The sequence below is a fragment of the Plecotus auritus genome, assembly GCF_963455305.1.
Source record: "Plecotus auritus genome assembly, chromosome: 7".
Lineage (NCBI taxonomy): Eukaryota > Metazoa > Chordata > Mammalia > Chiroptera > Vespertilionidae > Plecotus > Plecotus auritus.
This window is the reverse complement of record NC_137774.1, coordinates 59,934,825-59,956,916: the sequence shown is the minus strand read 5'-3', so window position 1 is coordinate 59,956,916 and position 22,092 is coordinate 59,934,825. Positions and strand designations below refer to the sequence as shown.

General features: G+C 49.0%; 1 protein-coding gene across 2 annotated transcripts in view; it reads left to right on the top strand.

Annotated features, from left to right (window-relative positions):
• Positions 1-22,092, top strand: part of DNAH3 (dynein axonemal heavy chain 3) — a gene marked incomplete at its 5' end in the record, with an annotated part of 199,493 nt that overhangs the window by 152,956 nt on the left and 24,445 nt on the right. For both annotated transcript variants that reach the window (XM_080680101.1, XM_080680100.1), the window contains 11 exons: positions 443-546; positions 2,672-2,966; positions 5,148-5,327; positions 6,862-6,985; positions 7,076-7,232; positions 7,430-7,573; positions 8,764-9,430; positions 10,241-10,406; positions 12,484-12,700; positions 14,681-14,863; positions 19,272-19,470. In XM_080680101.1, the coding sequence (XP_080536227.1) occupies positions 443-546; positions 2,672-2,966; positions 5,148-5,327; positions 6,862-6,985; positions 7,076-7,232; positions 7,430-7,573; positions 8,764-9,430; positions 10,241-10,406; positions 12,484-12,700; positions 14,681-14,863; positions 19,272-19,470 (2,436 nt within the window). The remainder of the gene's footprint in view (positions 1-442; positions 547-2,671; positions 2,967-5,147; positions 5,328-6,861; positions 6,986-7,075; positions 7,233-7,429; positions 7,574-8,763; positions 9,431-10,240; positions 10,407-12,483; positions 12,701-14,680; positions 14,864-19,271; positions 19,471-22,092) is intronic.

Below are 22,092 nucleotides of genomic sequence, written 5' to 3'. Positions count from 1 at the left end.
AACATCTTTATTTAAAAACAGAACATGTCAAGTGATCCCATTCTTATAAAAGCATTTCTTCGATCTGTCTGCCCTTCCATCTCAACGTGCCGTGCACCTAGGGAGAAGGCCAGGAAGATGGCCATTGAAAGTTATTTCTGGATGTAAGGGTTAGAGTGATGTATTGCTCTCTTTTTTTGTTATTTTTAATACTTGCTGTTTACGTTATTAAAACAGTTTAATTCTCTGCACACAGAGCACCTATTGTTTTTATACAAGTAATAAAGTCATCACTCTTTAGAAGAGCTGCTCCAGTTCATGCAGCTGCCGCAGTGAGTAAGCTTCGCCACGACTGTGCCGTCGAGTACGGACACATTGCAGGAGCCTCCGGGTGAGGCAGCAGCGCCTCATTGTGAAGTGTGAGCCTGTGTGCTAACGGCCTGTTCTGTTTCTCTGAGTCCAGGGAGCGTCTATGACTTTTATTTCCTCAAGCAAGGCGGTGGGCACTGGTACACGTGGACCGACTATATCACCAAAGAGGAGGAAAACATCCCAGCCAACGCCAAGGTAAAGAGGGACTGGCCACGGAACTCTGATTTCCAAAATGACCCAAATCCTACGAGGTGAAAGCATGGACCGCAGTTCTGTGTCCGCATTTTAAAGAACTCCCTCAGGAAAGGCCAAGCGTGCGTGGCAGAGCCTGAAAGCATGGGCTCCTCACTCAGCCTTCATCCTTTGCCTCAGTTCACTCAACTACAAAACAACAGAAAAATGCTTCCGTGATGGTTGTAAGAATTGGAGACAATATACGTGAACACATGGCACATACTATGTGCTAGATCAGTAGTGGTTGCTGTTCTGATCATTATCATTATCATTATCATTATCAGTCATGACAGGCATTATGGCATTATGATCTCAGGAATCTCAGACAAAAAGGACACCTGCCTTTGTTTAAATCCCCTGAGGAGGATTTCCTGGATCCGCATTCTCAGCAGCACAGGTTCTGGTTCAGCAGCACAGGTTCTGATTCGCTTGTCTGGTTAGCAGGCGACTCACTGACACTTCCTCCTCATTTCCCTGTGGAACGTTTATCTGGGGGTACACGTTTATGACTCTGCGTAGCATCTGGTGACATGACTTACCTCTCCAGGTGATGGCAGATGGTTCAGGCCCTGGGTGGGTGGAGACGGTGGATAGGAAAGTGGGAATATTGTCGTGTCAGACATAGGCAGGACCAGAGCGGCCTGTGCTGAGTTCAGGGCCCACCCTGGGGGCTCAGTGTGGTGAGGACCCCCCACCCCAGCACTGAGACCCTAAACTTTAATTCTCCTTAAGGAGCTTGGTCACCTAAACTCCAGGGGTTTCAAATCTTGCTGAATTCATACAAATAAAAGAGTCTTGTGCAGAAAATATATTCAGTTCTGCTGCACATTTTCCCCTTGTCCCTGACAATAAAAACCTATGAAACCCAACTTGCTATAAATTCCCAGTCTTGATAGCAAAACCTGGTTCGGCATCCGCATCACCTATTGGCTCTGTCTTTGGACAAGTTAGCAGCAATACTCCAGCCTCAGTTTTCTTCATCTGAAAATTTGAACTAATTCCACACCTGACTCAGAGGGTTACTGGGAAGACTGTGGGGATAACAGCAGAACATCCTTGCTCAACACCTATCAATTCTCATCCTCTCCGCTGCAATGTCCTTGGTGTCTGATCCTTTTCCTGTGATCCAATTACTTACCAAAAAAGCCAAGCCTTTGTCTACCAGCATGCACCGCGCCACCCTGCTGCACAGACCAAGCTGGCCCCTTTCACAAACCCCAGTGTGAGGGTGTTCCCCAGAGCTGAGCCCAGCCTACACACACCAGGAGGCTTCAGCATGAGAGAGGCCCTGCCCCTTCCTCTGCCCCAAGGAAGGCCAAATGGATGATGACAGGGGTTGGGTTCAGGGAGGCAAGCTAAGCTAGGTAAAGAGGTGCCAGAGGTGCCATCACTACCCTATTTCACAGGGTAATAAGCTAGGCTGTTGTTCTCAGAGTAACAGGGCTTCCAGGAGCCCAAGGCCAAGCCCGTAGAGTCCGGCTGGGGTCTGAGTACCAGGAAGAGTGCTGCAGTCCCCATATTGGAAAGGGGTTAAGAGAGGATGGGCCTTAGAACCAAGAACCCGGATGCTGGGAAAAGTGATGAGGAACAAGCACCTAATCCTTCTCAGCCAAGCAACAGAGGTGGCCTGGGGGGAGGCGGCTGCTCAGTGGTCTGGGAAGGCAGCAGCCATAGACCCATTCTTATTATAATTGGGGTTTGTAACAGTTTAGTGGTTAACAACATAGACTTTGGAGTCAGACAGCTGGGATTCAAATCCCTGCATTTTCAGTTACTTGCTGTGTTACCTGGGCAAGTTTCAGAAAAGCTCTGGGCCTCAGTTTTCTCATCTACAAAACAAGAACAATATGCCCATCTTTACATGCGTGATCTCATTTCATCTTTAAACCAGCTCAATGGACGAGGTGCCATCACTACCACATTTCACAGGATAATAAGCTAAGCTCCTGGGACTATTAAATATTCAAGGTGAATGAGAGAAGGGATGAAGCTGAGTGGGTAGTAAGGATGGAACTGAGTCTTCTGGATGCCAAGGCCCAGCCTCCTGGGCCAGGTACCAAGGCTCTTCCATGTCTTTGTGGTACAGGTCTCAGAACTCATCATCCCCACCATGGAGACGGCCCGGCAATCCTTCTTCTTGAAAACCTACCTGGACCATGAGATTCCAATGCTATTTGTGGGACCGACAGGCACTGGCAAATCAGCTATCGCCAACAACTTCCTCCTCCACCTTCCCAAAAATATCTACCTGCCCAACTGCCTCAATTTTTCTGCCAGGACCTCAGCCTATCAGACCCAGGATATCATCATGTCCAAGCTGGATCGGCGGCGGAAGGGCCTCTTTGGGCCCCCCATCGGGAAGAAGGCGGTGGTGTTTGTGGGTAAGGCACAGGCCTGGATGCCATCAGGCTCCTCCCCGCTCGGCTGCCGGTCCACTCTGCAGTCTTCTCTCTGATGGATAAAATGTTTCCGGTTAATAAAATTTAGTTCTTCCTTCCCCTCCTCCCTTCCTCCCTCCCTCTCTTCCTCTTTCCTTCCCTTTCTTCCTTCTTTAATTTTGCTTTTTCTTCTGACTCCTTCCATTACCAAGTATTTGTTGACCAAGTACTACATGCCAAGTTTTTATTAACTTTTTAAATATGTTTTTATTGATTTCAGAGAGAGGAAGGGAGAGGGAGACATCCAAAATGAGAGAGGATCATTGATCAGCTGCCTCCTGCACGCCCCCTACTGGGGATCAAACCCACAGTGGGGCATGTGTCCTGACTGGGAATCAAGCCATGACCTCCTGGTTCATCGGTAGATGCTCAACCACTGAGCCACACTCGCGGGCAGCCAACTTTTTAGTCTGTGAGACATGGTCCAGGCGTCCTTGCCTGAGCCAGGCTCCCAGCTTCTCCTGGGGTGCAGTTGAGTGAGCCATGGGCCAGGCAAGGTGACCCTGTGGGGAGACGCAGTTCCAGAAGGGATTGCGGTGTTGATCCTGTTGCATCTCCAAAAGCAGCACACACCTGTGATAAGATATGTTATCAGTACGTGAAGAAACCCAATATTTGCTCAATAAATGTGAAATAACACATTGATGTTTCCCAAGATTTTACCTGTTTACAAAACACTTCCTCACTTATCTCAGTTGAACTCCACAACTCTTTGAGGTCGTTAACTGCCATTCTTATTTTGCCAGTCATTCATTGAGGCTCCAGAAGGTTAAATTTCCTGTTCGGAGTCAAACGTCTGGAAAATTGTGGAGCTGTGGCCCAAACCCAGGCTTTGGGATGCCAAATACATTTCAACTAGAGTCCCATTTATTTATAGTGATGCCCTGCTCTTCTAAGTTATCTTGTTGCCTTTAAAACTGATGTGTTGCCCTGGCTGGGTAGCTCAATTGCTTAGAGAGTCGGCCCAATAGGCAAGGTCGTGGGTTTGAGCTCTGGTCAGGGCACTTACAAGAAGCAATCAATGAATGCATCACTATACAGAACAACACATCAATTTTTCTCTCGCTCCCCCTTTCCCTCTCTCTCAAATCAATTTTAAAAATTCACGTATTGATAATGAACATTGCATGTACTTGTATCCTTGCCAGCTAACATCAGCTCTTTAAAGGTAGGGTTCTTTTTTATTTTATTTTCCTTTCTTTTTCTTCCTTTCTTCTTTCTTCCAACCTGTTTTCCCTTCCTATTTTTATGGTATGTCCAAAAACAGGCTGGGTGGTAAATGCACAATACAATATACAGATGATGTGTTATAGAATTATATAGCTAAAACCTATATAATTGTATTAACCAATATTGCCTCAATAAATTCAATTAAACATTTTAAAGGACACAGTTTAAGCTTTGCAGCCTTACAGATCAAGTTTGAAATCTCACTTTCAACCCCTATGCATATTGTGACTTAACTCCCAGGGCCCTCAGGTCCTCACCTCCAACATAACTGTAAAGCGGTCTTCCTGACAAAGTCATTATTTGGACTAGATGAGATAACCGGTATAAAACTCCTAAAATGCCACCCTTCCCAAGCAGGGCTCTCAGCCAGTGTTGTATGGGGAGACATTAAGCTCCATTGTGCTGTGCGCCCTCTCTGTCCAGAGACTGGGCGTTAGCTCCCGGGACGTCAGTTCCTGCCTGAAAGTCACGTCTGTTCTCGCCATTGTAGCTTGCTCCACCAAAGCCTTAGTCCAAAGCCTTGCTCCACACCTGCTGGTCAAATTAAATACCCTGTTAGCTGGGATGTGGCTGACTTCCCTACATCTCCCCAGAAATCATAGCCCCAGAAATTAAAATGTCTAACACACAGTAGGCAATCAGTATATTTTGTTGGAGGGAATGGGAAAAAATTAAATGCCTGTGATGCCAATCTATGTAGCCTTAAAGTCACAGTGGGCAGAACCAGGGAAACCTCTTCCTGTAGGTCAAAACGTCCGTGGGCTGAGCCCTGCCCAGAGTGGGGGTGAGACACTGACTGTGGACTCTCCTGTGGAGGAAAGAGTCTTCTGCTGCGTCCTGTGAGAGCAGAGGGTCCCTTAAACTTACAGCATGTGGCCCTGGCTTCTTCCCCAGATGACCTCAACATGCCAGCCAAAGAGGCGTATGGGGCCCAGCCCCCCATTGAGCTCCTGCGGCAATGGATGGACCACGGTCACTGGTTTGATAAGAAAGACACAAACAAGCTGGACATTGTGGACGTGCTGCTGGTCACAGCCATGGGGCCCCCCGGGGGAGGAAGGAATGACATTACTGGTATGTAAAAGAGAAGCTTATTCCTCTCCTTGCTACCCCGCCCCTGCCTGCAGAGCCAAACACCTCAGGCACTCTGTTCTGATGGAGGGAGGAGGAAAGTGTGTGCAGCTGTGGCCAGGGCAGGCTGGGCCTGCTCCAGGGAGCAGCATCGGAAGACTTCATGTTGAAAGTTGTGGAAATAGGACAAGGAGAGGGTGAGAGAGTCTCAGATGAAAAAGAGAGTTCAGGCGCCAGCACGTCTTCCTGGGGATGCCAGCCAGGTGTTCTCCGCGAGGGCTGCAGGACCCTTTACCTGTGGTGTTTGTTATAACTCTTCACATTGCCAAAGGGAGAGCAACTCACCTGGAGAGAAATAATAATAAATAATAATAAACAAATAAATGAGACCCCCTCCCATCATCTCCTCATCTAACAGTTGAGGAGTATACATCCTTGCATAAGAATCTTAGTACCATTTCCAGACTTCCGATTCTGTGGCCTTCTCATCTGTAAGAGAGGAAAATGGGCTGGTGACCATATTTGGTACACCATGTACCTGAGGATGCAGACTTCAAATGATCACTATCAAGGCATACACTAGTAACATTATTGGACATTAAAGAAAATAACCTTTAGGGCATTTAGGCAAAAAAGAGCACCTGATGGACAAGCAAAATCAAGTTAGGTTATCTTAAGACTTCTCAGCTGCAATGCTTTACGCCATAAGAAAATAGAATAACATTTAGGATACTCACGGGAACAAAATGAGAGTCAAGAATGTTATAGCCAGCAAAGCTGGCCTTTAAGTATAAAAACATAAGCCCTTTTTGAGTAATCTACTGGAAAATGGGTTCCAGATTATCAAAACTACTATGAATTATATCTCAATAAAGCTGATATATAGGTATAGATGCATAGATATCTAACATAGACAGATGTAGATATGTAAGGATAACATGAATTATATCTCAATAAAGCCGATATGTAGGTATAGATGCATAGATATCTAACATAGACAGATGTAGATATGTAAGGATAATATGAATTATATCTCAATAAAGCCAATATATAGGTATAGATGCATAGATATCTAACATAGACAGATGTACATATGTAAGGGTACCAAATTACTAGCAGTTAGTTTGGGGAAGAATGGGTTTGGTATGTAGGCAGTAAGTGGCAGGCGATGCTCCCTTTCTATAAAAGTATTCCAATTGCTTGATGATCTTGGTGATGATCAGGTGTGCCTTTATGTTTTGAAGCGAGCGTGAGCCCTGCTCCTAGAGCTGCCACAGTCTGGCCCAAGGCTGACCTGTATCCGCCCAGGCAGTGTAGCAGCAGCGCCACATGTCACCCTTGAGCCCTTGAAGTGTGACTAGTGGGACTGGGAAAACCAACTTGTACTGTTATTTGATATTCATTAATTTAAGTTGAAATAGCCACGTGGCGAGAGGCGGCCATAGCACAGCACAGCTGGGGTAGGAGGCAGAGGGAAACAGCTCCCATGTGCGGAGCGCCAGGCCCAGGAATGAGAGGGTGTGCATGTGTCTTCCAGGGCGATTCACCCGCCACCTGAATGTCATTTCCATCAACGCCTTTGAGGATGACATTTTAACCAAGATTTTTGGTTCCATTGCTGACTGGCACTTTGGGAAAGGATTTGACGTGATCTTCTTAAGGTAAGAGGTTGCTGTGTCTTCCAGGATATTGGTCTGGGGCCCTCAGTTCTGGCCTCTCCTTGACTGGCCTACCTTCTCCTTTCTCCCAAGGTATGGAAAGATGCTGGTACAGGCTACTATGACGATTTACAAAGCTGCTGTGGAGAATTTCTTGCCGACTCCCTCCAAGTCACATTACGTCTTTAACCTGCGGGACTTCTCCCGGGTGATCCAAGGGGTGCTGCTCTGTCCTCACTCCCACCTGCAGGTCAGCGCGGTCGCTTCTGTTACCAAGGTTATGCCACACTTCCTAGCCACAAGAGCTAACTTTCCTACGTGTCGAATCTGTGCAAGGCCTTGTGCTTAACATTTTGAAAGCATGATCTTGTTTCATTCTCAAGCCAACTGGGATGTGAGAATTGCCCCCTCAGGCACATCATTCAGATAACCAACTCTGCTTTCCAGGATGTAGAGAAGCTTATCCGGCTTTGGATTCATGAGGTCTATCGGGTTTTCTATGACCGGCTGATTGACGATGAGGACAGACAGGTCTTCTTCAACTTGGTGAAGGAAACCACCTCGAATTGCTTCAAGCACACCATGGAGAAGGTCAGCCAGACCCTATGATCATTTGGCCTCAGAAATGGTCCCAAATACTTGGCCATGTTAGTGTGAATCCAGGTTCCCTTCCCAGGGGAGACTCTCAGTCTGCTCTCTGACCTAAAGCAATAGCACTGAGCAACGAGTCACTTGATGTGTGACACACCACTAGTCCCAACTGTGCTCCACATCCCTGGTAGCTTATAGGGTTTGAACCATTCAAGTGATTGGCTATATGATGTTATTGTTTATACATATTCAGGGTCAAATTAATTTGTGAGCTGAGAAAGGAACCATAAATTTTCATGGTTTGATTGAGGCCCTGGTAAACCCAAGTGAAAGATTGTCATGATTTCCCATTCATACATTTTTTCTCTTTCCCATTTCATATAAGAAAAAGTTGTTTTAAGAATCATCTAGTTCTACCTCTATTTTTTAAAATTCTTATCCAAGGATATGTTTATTGATTTTAGAGGGAGGGTGAGGGGAAAAGAGAGAGACATCAGTTGGTTGCTTCTTGTGCACACCCCGACCAGTAACCTAGTGACCTAGGCATGTGCCTTGACCAGGAATCAAACCCACCATGTTTTGGTGCATGAGATACACCAAACATTAAACATTTAAACATTTTAATGATGCTCCAAGCAACTGAGCCACACTGGCCAGGGCTCGTTCTACCTCTATTTCTAAGAAGCTCTGATTTCTCCATAGAAAAACTGCAAAAGTGTTTTCACATTGCAGCCAGAGACCAGGAACAGAGCCCACCCCCCGCCCCACCTCCCCCCTGCTGTAATACAGGAAAAGGAAGCATCTAAAACATTTCTACTCTAGGCACGGAGTGGGGCCAGAGGAAGCACCTGTACCTCTATTTGGTGAAGGAGCAAGTACTTTTAAAAATGGTGTCTCCCTTTGAGGCCTGTGGGGAATCTTACAGTCTGACCACCAATGTTTTAACTACTTAGCAAGCATGACCCTCGCTTTACATGCCTTTCACTAATGTCCTTCCATCATAGTCTTTACAACCATCAGACCCACATATCATGGTTTGTTTTGTTTTTTAAACTGTTAATGAACCATGTCTTTGAAGAATGTGCTTGAGGGAGACAAGCTCACCTCCTGTTCCCTTCCTCTATACCTCCCTTTGCCATCCTGGTTGGGCCACTGGCTCAGTGCCTGACTGGGACTTACCTTTTCCACAGGTTCTCATCCACCTATCACCCACTGGAAAGATCGTCGATGATAATATCCATAGCCTCTTTTTTGGAGATTACTTCAAACCAGATAGTGACCCCAAAATCTATGATGAGATCACAGACCTGAAACAGCTCACGGTGGTCATGGAGTACTACCTAGATGAGTTCAACAACATCAGCAAGGCCCCCATGTCCTTGGTCATGTTCAGATTTGCCATTGAGCACATCTCCAGGATCTGCAGGGTCCTGAAGCAGGACAAAGGCCACTTGCTCCTGGTGGGCATCGGGGGCAGTGGGCGGCAGAGTGCCAGCAAACTGTCCACATTCATGAACTCATACGAGCTGTACCAAATCGAGATCACGAAGAGCTACTCAAGCCTCGACTGGCGGGAGGACCTGAAGAAGATCATGCTGCAGGTCGGCATGGCCACCAAGAGCACCGTGTTCCTTTTCGCTGACAACCAGGTCAAGGATGAGTCTTTTGTTGAGGACATCAACATGCTTCTGAACACAGGCGATGTACCCAACATCTTCCCTGCGGACGAGAAGGCCGACCTTGTCGAGAAGATGCAGACAGCAGCCAGGACAGCAGGCGAGAAGATTGATGTCACCCCTCTGTCTATGTATAACTTCTTTATTGAGCGGGTGAAGAAGAACCTTCACATTGTCCTTGGTGAGAAGAGAGAGACCCACACAGGCCGAGCCACTTACCTCCCCAGGCCTCACCTCAGCAGCCTTCTAACTAGGCTCTCTATGTCCACTCTTGTCCGCTCCAGACCTTTCTGTCCCACTGAGCCAGGATGAGGTTTTCTCATAGATTGCAAATATGATCATTGTATATTCACACACATACATGCATGCCCAAGAATTAAAACACTTAAATTGCTTTCTATTAGGATGAAGACCCAAATTCCTCCCCTATGGTTTTATAAGGTTCCTTGCCAGACTATCCTCATATCCTCTCCACTCTGGTCTCAAACCAAGTTTCCCTCTCTCTTTCTCCTTCAGCCACACTGACCTTCTCACACATCTACCTGTGCATCACACTTTCTCTACCACCTTGAGTCTAAATAAAAAATGAATGATATTTGCGGTATAGACCCCAAAATTTGTGGCTGGATGGGATGGAGACAAGCTGATGCCTCCATACCTCTGTAAAGAGCTGTGTACGAGAGCCGTGGCAAGTAGATCAAAGGGTTCAAATCACTCTGGCAAATGGACCCTAAGGATCTTGAAGGGACAATAATAGGAATGGGAGACCAGTCACTGAATTCCCATCGCAGAACTTCATTAAAATATCCCATGAGCCGCCCGCCCCCCCCATCCCACACACTTCCCAGGCACTCATCATGACTGTTCCCAGTTACAGTCCTAGGGCACAGCAGGGAACATGCCCACTCACCAGAGTCCTTGGTAAGACCCAAGGGGGTCTGCCCTGGGCCTCCGTGGAGGAAGGGGACTAACAAGGTCTGTTTCTCATTAGCCATGAGCCCAATTGGGGATGCCTTTCGGAACCGCCTAAGAATGTTCCCTTCACTCATCAATTGCTGCACGATTGATTGGTTCCAGTCCTGGCCCACGGATGCCCTGGAGTTGGTGGCTAACAAATTTCTGGAAGATGTGGAACTTGATGACAATATTCGGATAGCGTAAGTGTTAGCTGCATTTTAGTACCCCAAGCATATATTCCGAATTGAAAATCCAGATATTGGCTCTATTCTTGTTTTAAGATTTCTCAATTTAGATTTAAAAGTCTTATAATTTTAATCATACTTAGTTAGCTATTTAATAAATAAAACACTTTTAAATCACATTTAGTTAGCTATTTAATAAAACATTTTTTTAAGTTTTTTTTAAAATGTACTTTATTGATTTTTCTCAGAGAGGAAGGGAGAGGGATAGAGAGTTAGAAACATCAATGAGAGAGAAACATCGATCAGCTGCCTCCTACACACTCCCCACTGGGTATGTGCCCGCAACCAAGGTACATGCCCTTGATCAGAATCGAACCCGGGACCCTTGAGTCCGCAGGCCGATGCTCTATCCACTGAGCCAAAACATTTTTAAATCACATTTAGTTAGCTATTAATAAATGAAACACTTTTAAATCACATTTAGTTAGCTATTTAATAAATAAAACATTTTTTTCTGAAAAAGAGTAAAACTGTATTGTTCAGGATTGTCCTGGGAATGTACTGTTGCCACAGCTGTAAGAACCTGAATACAGTAGGTCCTCGGGTTACGTGGGAGATCCACTCCTACGGTGCTGTAACACGATTTTCGCCATAAGTCGGAACCCACCTACATAAGCACCTACGTCACTCACATGGAGCACATACACAGCAGTAATGAAGTGACACAGTAAAAAAAAATGTAAAAGAAAGGTAACAATTCCTGACCTTCACTTGTGGTAAATAAATAAGAAAAAACATAAAGCACATATGTACATACGTCGAAATGATGGAACTTTTTTTTTATAAATAAATGGGAGATGGCGACGTAACCTCAAAACAACATACGTCAAGTCCAAGGTAACCCAAGGACTGCCTGTATAGTGATATCTACTCTGCTGTCTTAGAGCTCTTATTCTCAGCAGGGCAGCCTCTGCCAGGGCCAGGGGGGTAGAATGGGTTCTTGAGGGTAAAGAAAACTTACTTTCGATGTGCAAAGCACAGATCCACGAAAACAAATAAAAAGCTGGGGTAAGGGAAGAGATTAGACTGTCAAACCCTGGGTGCTTCATGAAGGCCTGGGCCATGCCACCTGCATTGTCTGCCTCTATGTCCTTAGTGCCTGGCAGGGGCCTGGGACTGCTATTGGATGAATGGGTGGGACATGAAGAAGCAGGCGGGGTTCAGAGTGGGCACAGCTTTCAGTTCTGTCTTAAGAATGTTGGACTTTGTTCTGTAGGCCAGAAGACTTAGCCTGGGTCTGTAGGCCCATGAATAGAACTCCAGGGGTGAGTGAATATGAATGGGGGAAAATCTACATCTCATTCTCACATCCAGCTGGGATTTTGCATTTTCTTCCATGATGAATGTAGGCAGTAAACCCAGTAGTATTAGCAGGACCTGTGACTTTGTTACCAATAAAAATAACAAGGGCTTTTTCATAGTCATTACAGATATTCCCTTCAAAACTATGGTAGCTTCCAGCATGCTGCCCAATGTTATTCAATGCAGCAGTTAGCAAACATTAATTCCTACAGGTCCAGTTTGCAGCCTGTTTTTGTTTGTTGTTTTTTTTGTAAATAAATTGTATTGGAACCACGCCCCCTTTTTCAGACACAACAGCAGAATTAAGTAGTTGTGACAGAGAAAAAGTTTGCTGACCCCTACTAAGCATATATGTGACTATAAAACAAATTTGGTTTTTAAAATATTTTGAAAAACTCTATTTCAACATAGTTGCTTTCCTGTGTGATCCTATTTTACTTTCTGTATTTACAAACATCATTCTTCAAAGTCTGGAGGCTTCATCAGGCTGCCCAACGTAAGAGCTCCTGCCCAGCCTGGTGACCACAGAGTGACAGGAGGTTAGGGTCACCTGATCCAATATCGTTCAGTAAGAATACAAACCTCTCCAGTCCTTCTGGTGGCTCTGCTGACCTAAGTTGGAGGATTTGGGATTCCGTGGGCCCACCCAGGGCGCCTTCGCACATCCTCACATCTGTACCCAGAGCCGTGCTGGTGTCTCTGGCCTCACCCACCGCCTCTGCCCTGGCAGGGTCGTCTCCATGTGCAAATACTTCCAGGAGAGTGTGAAGGAGCTGTCACTCGACTACTACAACACGCTTCGCAGACACAATTACGTCACCCCCACCTCCTACCTTGAGCTGATCCTAACCTTCAAGACCCTCTTGAATAGCAAGAGGCAAGAGGTTGACATGATAAGGAGCCGCTACTTGACAGGCCTGCAGAAACTAGAGTTCGCAGCTTCCCAGGTGAGAACAGCCACCGCAGAGCAGGGGCGGAGGCCAAGGGCCGGTGGGCGCAGGGGGGCTTGTCCAGGTGCTGCCTTCAGGAGTGCCGCACCCAGCATCCACGCCCCACAGGGCGCCCTCACGGCCTCCTCCCACACCCAGCACATTGAGTTGTCTTTACTCAAGATTTTGGTAGTTTGTTCATTTTGGATTTGGGGCATTCATTTTGACTTAAAATATTGCAACAAAATACTATTTATCATGGTACTAGTTTTCTGGTGCCCCCTTGAATATTGTGCCCAAGGTGAGTGCCTTGCTGGCCTACCCTGGCCCTGGCCCTGCCAGGGGCCACTAGGCAGGATAAGGCCATGGTTAGTAGCAGGCTCTGTGCAGTCATAGTCCTGGGCTCCAATCCCAGCTCTCAACTCACCTACCTCCTGGGGCTCAGTGTCCTCTTCTGTTAGTAGGTGATAGTCTGTGCTTTGTAGAGCTATCATGAGGATTTGAAAAGCTGACACAAATACCAAATGCCTGGCATATGAATTTGTATTCATTTGTGCTCGGATAGGCCATCTTGACCAGTGATCTAAAGTGAGGGCCACATTAAGACAGGGATTTTCAGCACCAACAAAGGTCCGAGACAACCGAATGTTTGCCAGTAGGTTGGCCCATTGCTAAGCCCAGCAATTCCATGAACACTGCAGCCCAGGGCTGGGGAGGATGTAGGGGCATCCTTCATGCTATGTTCCTGGCGAGCTGGGTCCAACCGGGATCCTTTGCTTTTAGAGAGAGAGAAAATGAAGGTGCCAGGTGACATCCCGTGAGCCCTCTGCAGGCACAGTGCTATGAATAGGAAAGCTCACCCAGAGACCCCAAGACACAGAGAGGCCAGGTGACTTGCCCACAGTCACGCAGCCCAGTGAATCAGTGCCCCAAGAGGTCAGGCCGGAACTGAGAGTCAGACCCGCATGGTCCAGAGCCCGTGTCATGGCCAGGCCAGGGCGCCTGCTTCTCTCCCCGCGCTTCCCGGGCCTCAGCACAAGGTCACAAACCCTCTTCACATAAGGACACAGAACCAGGGCCAGTGGGTGGGACTGCCAGGAGGTGGGGAGCCCCAGCTCTGCATCGGGAACATCTAATGCATTGAGTTGCCTGTGAAATGGCACCCCTCCCTCAGCAGCAGCCAGCTGCCCCCGTCAGAGGTGCTCACACCGTTCAAATGTTATGGAGAGGGAAACGGCCTGCAAGTTCCTTCCATCCCATGCATCTCGACCACATGTGCTTTCTTCACAGACTTGAAAAAAATGTAGGCTTTTCCTGACTGGGAGCTTGTTTGATTAGAGCAGTGGTTCTCAACCTTTCTAATGCCGCGACCCTTTAATACAGTTCCTCATGCTGTGGTGACCCCCAACCATAAAATTATTTTTGTTGCTACTTCATAACTATAATTTTGCTACTGTTATGAATCGTAACGTAAATATCTGTGTTTTCCGATGGTCTTAGGCAACCCCTGTGAAAGGGTCGTTCGACCCCCAAAGAGGTCATGACCCACAGGTTGAGAACCGCTGGATCAGAGCGTCACCCAGATACGCCAAGGTTACAAGTTTGATCCCCGATCTCGGCACATACAGGAAACAGTGCATAAATACATGGAACAGCAAATCAATGTTTCTCTCCCCCTTTCTCAAATAAATGAATGAATGGATAAATAAAGTAGATTCCCCCTAACTTGCTCTTGCTCTCCCTCTCCTGCCCCCAACACTAGAAGATGGGCTCAGCCATGAGAAAAGCCTTGTGATAGGTTTTAAGTTTATGTGTCTAGTGCCGAGCAGGGTGCCCGGTATCTGCAATGCCTGGTGTGAACTATGACATTGAAAGATCAGAGGCAACTCCAGCCAACAACAGACCCCATTAAAGTAAACTTTCTGCGAATACATAGGTTGAAGGGTGGTTTCCAACCTGCCTCTCGGTCATTTTCGTAACACTCCGGCCCCTTGCTAGGTGGCCGTCATGCAAGTGGAGCTGACCGCACTGCAACCCCAACTCATCCAGACGTCCGAGGAGACTGCCAAGATGATGGTGAAAATCGAAGAGGAGACCATCGAAGCCGATGCCAAGAAACTCCTAGTGCAGGCAGACGAAAAAGAATCCAACGCCGCTGCCGCTGTTGCTCAGGGCATCAAGGTACAAAGGGCCGGCAGGAGGGCAGCCCACCCAGCTCTGGGGGACATGTGTGGTCGCCCGTCCTGCAGATGAGAAAAATGAAGCTTGGAAAGGGCGGGTGACTGTCCCAGCAGCGCAAGCCACTGGGTGGTGAGCGCACACCCTGACCCCCGGCTGTGTCCAGGGACCGTGGCCATGTTAGAAGTCTCTGTCTCTCTCAGAGTCAGGTCAGGCCCACATGACCCAGTATGATCGACCCTCATCTCCAGGAGTCCCTCACTCTGCTTGGGCCATGCTGGTCTCCTGGCTGCTCCTTAAAAAGACACAAGCCGAAACCGGTTTGGCTCAGTGGATAGAGCGTCGGCCTGTGGACTGAAGGGTCCCGGGTTCGATTCCGGTCAGGGGCATGTGCCTTGGTTGCGAGCACATTCCCAGTGGGGGGTGTGCAGGAGGCAGCTGATCGATGTTTCTCTCTCATCGATGTTTCTAGCTCTCTATCCCTCTCCCTTCCTCTCTGTAAAATATCAATAAAATATATTTAAAAAAAAAAAAAAGACACAAGACACATTCCCACCCAGGGCCCTGCACCACCTGGCGGCTCTGCCAAGAATGCTGCTCCTCCAGATTGGACACCTCTTTCTCCTCCATCACGTCTTTGCTCACGTGTGCCTGGCATGTCATAGGGTGGAACGAACATTGGTTGAAGGACAGATTGTTGACCTAGAGGACTCCGTTTGCCGGTCCTGGGACAGGCGTTTCCTGCTCTCAGCTATTGGAGGAAAGCCTGGATGGCATTCCTGTGGAGCTGTAGATCTCTCAAAGCACTTTGAGCTGCACAGCTCCACTAGCGCAGCCCGGCAGCCTTGGGTGCAGGAGCGACAGGACAGTATCCGAGAGTCAACAGCATGGACTTGCACAGCTGCGCAGCCAGTCAGCAGGATGGACCCCGGGGCACTTAGTGTAACAGGCTTGTCAGAATGCTCCCAATCAGCAGTTAGAAAATCCTTTTGGCCATTCTTACAATAGGAGCTTGAACCAGAGTGGCCTGTATCTGGCTTCCAGGGTCAATAAATAATGGGGCAGCTCCTCAAGGACAGGCCTTCCAGGCTGGCTCCCTCCAACGAGTCCTGAGGCCTGGCCTCGCGGAGATGCCTGGGGTCCAACCCCTGGTCTCAGCATCACGCAATGAGGGTGTGGCCCAGGCGGCAGGGGCGCACTGTGACACACACTTTTTTCTTTTGTGATCTTGGAATAATTATCAACTTTTAAAAATCAAGAGATTGCAAGTAAAATTTCTAAAGTGTCAGCTTTTCTGAGAACAAAAGTCAAGCATCGGGCGACCCGGGACCCCTTCCTGGGCGCAGCTGTCAAGCGTGGATGGCGCTGCCCGTGGTGTCCCGGTTCAGGAGCCAACCAGCCCCTGCCTGGCGTGTCGGCTGGCCTGGCCCTGGAGGCACATTCGTCTGCAGCTCCTCCTGGTAGAATCAGGCACCTCAGGGCTCAGCATTTGCTCAGCTTCCTCATCTGTAAACCAGGGAGACTAAGGGAAAACAAAGGCGTGTCACATGTGTCCAACACACCAGCTCAAGGGCCCGTGTTAGCCACCCCCTGACGTGGTTCTTTACCCTGTGCCAGGACTTGTCTGGAGGAAGGCCAGCCTGTCGCCACGCGTGGGTGCCTCACAGCCAGGCCTCTGCTCTGCAGAGTGAGGGGAGCAGTGGTCCCTGGGACAGGAGGGGCAGGGAGGGTGCAGAGCGACCCACACACTCACTCCTGGTTTGGCTGGGAAGGAAGGGCAGTGCTCTGCCATCCTCCAGGACAGGAGTGAGGTCCGGGAGGTGAGTCAGGGGAAGGAGGCTGTGCTGTGTGAGTCCCTGAGACTTTATGTGGCGCCCAGTCCTTTTCTGAGCCTCGAGGGCTGCAGTCCTGGGCTGGTTTCACCCCGTGAGGGAGACCCTGGAGGGCGCCCTGCGAGGAGATGAGGGGAATGGCTGACAGAACGCAGGCCCCACAAGTACAGCAGTGGCTTAAACCGGCCGATTCTTTTAAGTTAATGAATCATGTTTCCTAGTGAGGACAAATGATGCCAGGATTACTGCAGAGCTGGGCACATTCCAACAGTGTCACACAGCCCTGCTGGGAAGTCAGCTTTAGCCCTGGCCAGTTGCTCAATGGTTAGAGCGTCTGCTGTTGCATCAAAGTCTCTTAGGTTCGATTCCCAGGCAAGAGCATGTACCTGGGTTGCAGGTTTGATCCCTGGACCCGGTCAAGGAGTATTCAGGAGGCAACCAATCAATGTGTCTCTCTCACATTGATGTTCCTCTCTCTATTTCTCTCTCTCTTTCCCCCTCCCTCTCTCCCTTCCACTCTTTCTAAAAATTAATAGGAAAAATATCTTCAGGTGAGGATTAGCCAAAAAACAAAAAAAAAGTCAACTTTAACACCTTTTCCATTATTGCTGTCATAGCATGGTTGCAATTTATGTCATGCTTTAAAAATTTTCTTAACAGCATATCCAAAATATTTTCCCCAAATGTCCTGTAGTCACTTTAATGACCATGTTAGGCAGACGGTTTGCCACCAAGTAGCCCCCCTCTGGCCCTGCCTGCTCTCAGTGCTTCGGGGGTGCCCTGGGGGTGCCCCGGACTTGCCCCAGGAAACTGCCGAGCAGACTCACCTGGAGCTTGAAGTGCAGGGCCCAGGCCCCACCCAAGCCGAGGACCAGACTCTCTGGGTGGCCTGGGGAGGGGCACCCATGCGCTCAGGGTGGGAAATCACCTGGCAGGCAATGTCACGATGAGAGCGAGTTTGAGACGCCTGACAAGCAAGCAGCTGGAACCCAGGCCTGGGCCCTGAGGGAGAGCCCTGGCTTCCGGTCCCTACACCCAGCTGTGCAGCTGCTGCGAGGGAGGTGGGCTGGGCTGGTTCTTCCTCCGCCTCCACTCGTGTACATCCCGTGGCTGACCTGGGCCAATGGAGTGGCCTGGGACTGGCCATTCATTTATTTAATAGAGGGATACGGACATGGCTTGTTTATGGGTGGGGGGGGTGTTTGAAGTTAATGGAGCTAAATAAATCATTGCTATAGGTTTATGAGAGAGCAGAAAACCTAAAATAAAGAATCCATGATACATGTACCCATACATGCATACATACACACACACATATGTGGGAAAGTAGGACTACCTGTGTCTGTTTGCCCATCATCATAACCTGCAGGATCTAGATGCCAGTGCTCGCTGCTCTGCCTCAGACTGAAGCTCCTGTGGAGTCCAGTCCGCTTACTGGCTGGGGATCACCCTGGGCTGCAGGCTGCACTCCACGCCGGCTGGGGATCACCCTGGGCTGCAGGCTGCACTCCACGCCGGCTGGGGATCACCCTGGGCTGCGGGCAAAGCTGGGAGCCAGGCTTGGAGCTTGGTGCCATAACTGACCAGCTGCGGAACCTGAGCTAACTCATTTGCTTCCTAAAACCTTGTTTTTCTTTTCTTCTTTTTCTTTCTTATTTAGTCACTGTCTAACTAATCTATAAGATCCCTTCCTGTTCTAAATGTTTTATAATGTTAAGCTTTCTTTTTTTAATTGAGACATAATTCACACACCATTAGATCCACCCTTTTAAATTATGCAATTCGGTGGCTTTTCATATTTTCACAGAGTTTTACAACCATCGGCATTATTTGAATCCAGAATATTTTCCTCCCCACAAAGCAGCCCCCCACTCCCCTCACGCCCCTGGCAGCTACTCACCGACTTCATAGGATTTCTCCCCACATTTCATGTAAATGGGATCATGTGGCAGCTGGGGTTCTGTGTCTGGCTCCTGTCACTCAGCATAAAGTGTTCAAGGCTTATCTGTGTTATTTCATGAATCAGTACTTTTATGGCTGATATTTCATTGTGTTAATTTTGTTTTTAAGTGAAGAAATAATGTCTTCTCCCAGGTGTCACTATCCAACTCCTGTCTCTATCCCTGTTCCTCACTCCTACACTCAGCCTTGCATCCGCCCATGCTGCTTCCCCCGTCCCTGACCCTACCCCTTCCCATTGCTGAGCCGCAATGATCCCGACCCTCCCTGCCCCGCACCGCACACCTTTGTCTTCCCTAAACTGGCCCTGACCCTCTTCCCATCTGTCACTCACCTGTGAAGCCTCATCCTTCATCTCTCAACCCATCCTTGGTCCCCACTGCGTATATCTCTTGGGAATTGTTTAAAAAACAAAGGCTTGATTTTTTAAAAGATTACAAACCATCTGAATTCTTAATGTCCAAGGCATCCAGGCTGCAGCCCCCAAGGGCCATGCAGGCCTCCCAGAGAGCCCCACCCACCCCCTCCAGGACGGTTTTCTCCAGGAGCAGAGCCACATCCTCCCCCGTGCCAGGCATGTCAGGCGCTGTGCTCACCCTTTGTCCCCGTGCTGCCCGCAGGACGAGTGTGAGGGGGACCTGGCTGAGGCCATGCCAGCACTGGAGGCCGCACTGGCTGCACTCGACACCCTGAACCCAGCAGACATCTCCCTGGTGAAGTCAATGCAGAATCCCCCAGGCCCCGTCAAGCTGGTCATGGAGAGCATCTGTGTCATGAAAGGGCTGAGACCCGAGAGGAAGCCGGACCCCAGTGGCAGCGGTAACCTCCCCAGCGCGTGCGCACACATACACACACACACACACACACACACACACACACACGCACGCACACACACGCACACACACACACACACACACCCCGCAGTGTGCGCAATCCCGGAGGAAGCGAGAGGGGAGCCAGACTGTGTGTGTGCTCCAGACCAGAGAGCTCCCTTGTGTCTCCTCACTGCCCCTCTCCTCCCAGGAGCCAGGAAAATGCTGGTGTTGCAGGAGAGCTGAGCAGTCAAAGCTCCTGCCTGCAAATCATTACAAAGCCGAAGGTCATAGAGACCCACAGGCACATAGACACAAAGAGGTCATGAACAGGGAGAGATCTGAGGGGAAGGAATTAGGAGGCGGATGGAGACAGCGACAGAGAGAGAGGACTGGAGAGAGACTCGTGCACAGTGTCAGACAGAGAAACGGGAGAGAGTGACATGGATGCTGTGAAGAGAAATGAAGACAAACACCAAGGCTGTGAGTGAGAGACAAATGGAGACAGACGCAGGGGTACAGAGAGAGACGCAAACGTAGAGCAAGTGGAAGAAGAGAGAGACAGAGACAAGGAGACAAAGACACTGCGGGAGAAGAGGGAGGGGGATATGAGCTGGCAGAGGAGAATCTGAGGCAGAGAGATGGGCAGAGGCAGACTGGGAGGGAGGTGGGGAGACCAGGATTCCAGGGGCGGAAGGAGAGCACCTTATGTAAGTGAGACTAGACGCACTAATAGGTAAATATCCAGTCTCCTTAAAATCTGAATTCTACGTAGGCTCTTGTATCAAGACAGGTGCCTTGGAATCAAACAAGGTTGCAGCTTCTGCGTCCCGTTGGTTAGCACTCCCTCTTTCCTGGTGGTGTTGGCCAAAAGCCCCGTGAAGGAGATGCAGAGGGGATGGGGAATGGACAAGCTGGGTATGGACTTGACCGGGGTCCATTAGGGCAGCAGGTGCGGTGTGTTCAGTGGGGCTGAGCAAGGTGAGCCAGCCAGCACATCTCCACTCCAGCGCACCCAGGACCAGCGGGGCATGAAGAGGCTGAAACCCAGGCCCCACCAGCGGGGCCTCGAGAGCCATGGGGATCCTCACTCAGTTGGTCAGCATGGCCTTGGCATGAATTAGTATTTTTTTGAACTCCTGTGGTTCAAAGGTGCAGCCAGGGTTGAGAATGGTGCACGAATCATGGCCAGATCCCAAAAGTCATTTCTCTTCTTGGGTCATTGATGATCTGCACAGGACCCATGGTTCGCCTTTCTATCTCAAAGGTCACACAGATTACGTGCACTGCTCACTTAGCCTGCAGCCTTCAGCCAGGCAGCAAACGAGCAATCGCGTCAGTTTGGGCATCCTGGATTTAAACAGAGCAGGTCACTTTCCTGACGGTAAACAAAAACCTCCGTGGAAATGTGTGACTGCTGTGCTTGCATTAGAAACAGGACACATTTGACTTGTTGTACTTAATATGATGCCTCAAGTACAGCTTTTTTTTTTTAATGCTCACCCAAGGACTTTTTTATTGACTTGAGAGAAAGAGGAAGGGAGAGAGAGAAAGAGAGAGGAGGGAAAAAACAAACATCAATGTGAAACAGAAACATCAATCGGTTGCCCAACCAGGGATCGAACCTGCAACCTAGGCATGTGCCCTGACCTGGAATCAAACCCTCCACCGTGGACGACGCTCCAAACAACTGAGCCCCGCAGCCAGGGCTCACGGATGCTTATTTGGATGAGCGACAGTTACAGTGCCATGAGCTGAAAGGCCTCCAGCCTTTTCACCTGTCAGCCTTTAAAGGAGCCGCCTGGGATGAGCAGGTCGCAGAGGGCCTCTGTCCAGCTACAGTCTTCTTTCCCACCCTCCCCTTCTCTTGGGCCCCCACTCACTCACGGGGAGGATGCTTTGGGTTCCATCCAACCCACCTCCCAAACGTGAAAAAGAATATTCCAAACACATGCCCGTGACTCCTTTGCCCTCTCCATCTATGGCTGGGATGAGGGGCAACATTCATTCAATATATACTATGGATGACCAAGTCTCAGGCACTGCACCAGAGAACAGTAATCAGCCCCGCTCACCACTGGGAAGGAGAGGCCGGCAATAAAAAGTAAGCAAAAAGTCACAGCTCACAACAAACGCTGTAAAAAGAATGGGCGCTCTAGCAGCTGAGGTGAAGGGCAATCCTGGGGGTGGGTGCAGGGCTGCTCGTTGGGGGTCATCTAGGGAAACTTCTCTGTTGCCCATGAGGGTAGTTTCTAAAATGAGCCCACAGTCTGGTAAGGAGCCAGCTGCAGGCTGTGCGCAGCTCATGTAGGGAAGCATCGGGACAGCGAGGCGGGGCAGGAAGGCCCTTCGTGACTGCCGTCTGAAGAGCAAGGCAGCGATGAGGGGGTGAGGTCAGTGGGCCTCCCAGACCATGATGAGGAGCTTAGACTTTCCTTTTTTTATTTAGATTTTGTATCTTTAAAGCAACTTTAAGTTCACATCAAAGAGGTTTCCCATATTCCCCTGCCCTCACCCATGCACAGCCTCTTCCATCCATTATCAACATCTGCCACCACAGCAAACCTACGTGGTTCACCCAAAGCCCATAGTTTACACGATCGAATGCTCTTGGCGGAGCACATTCTAT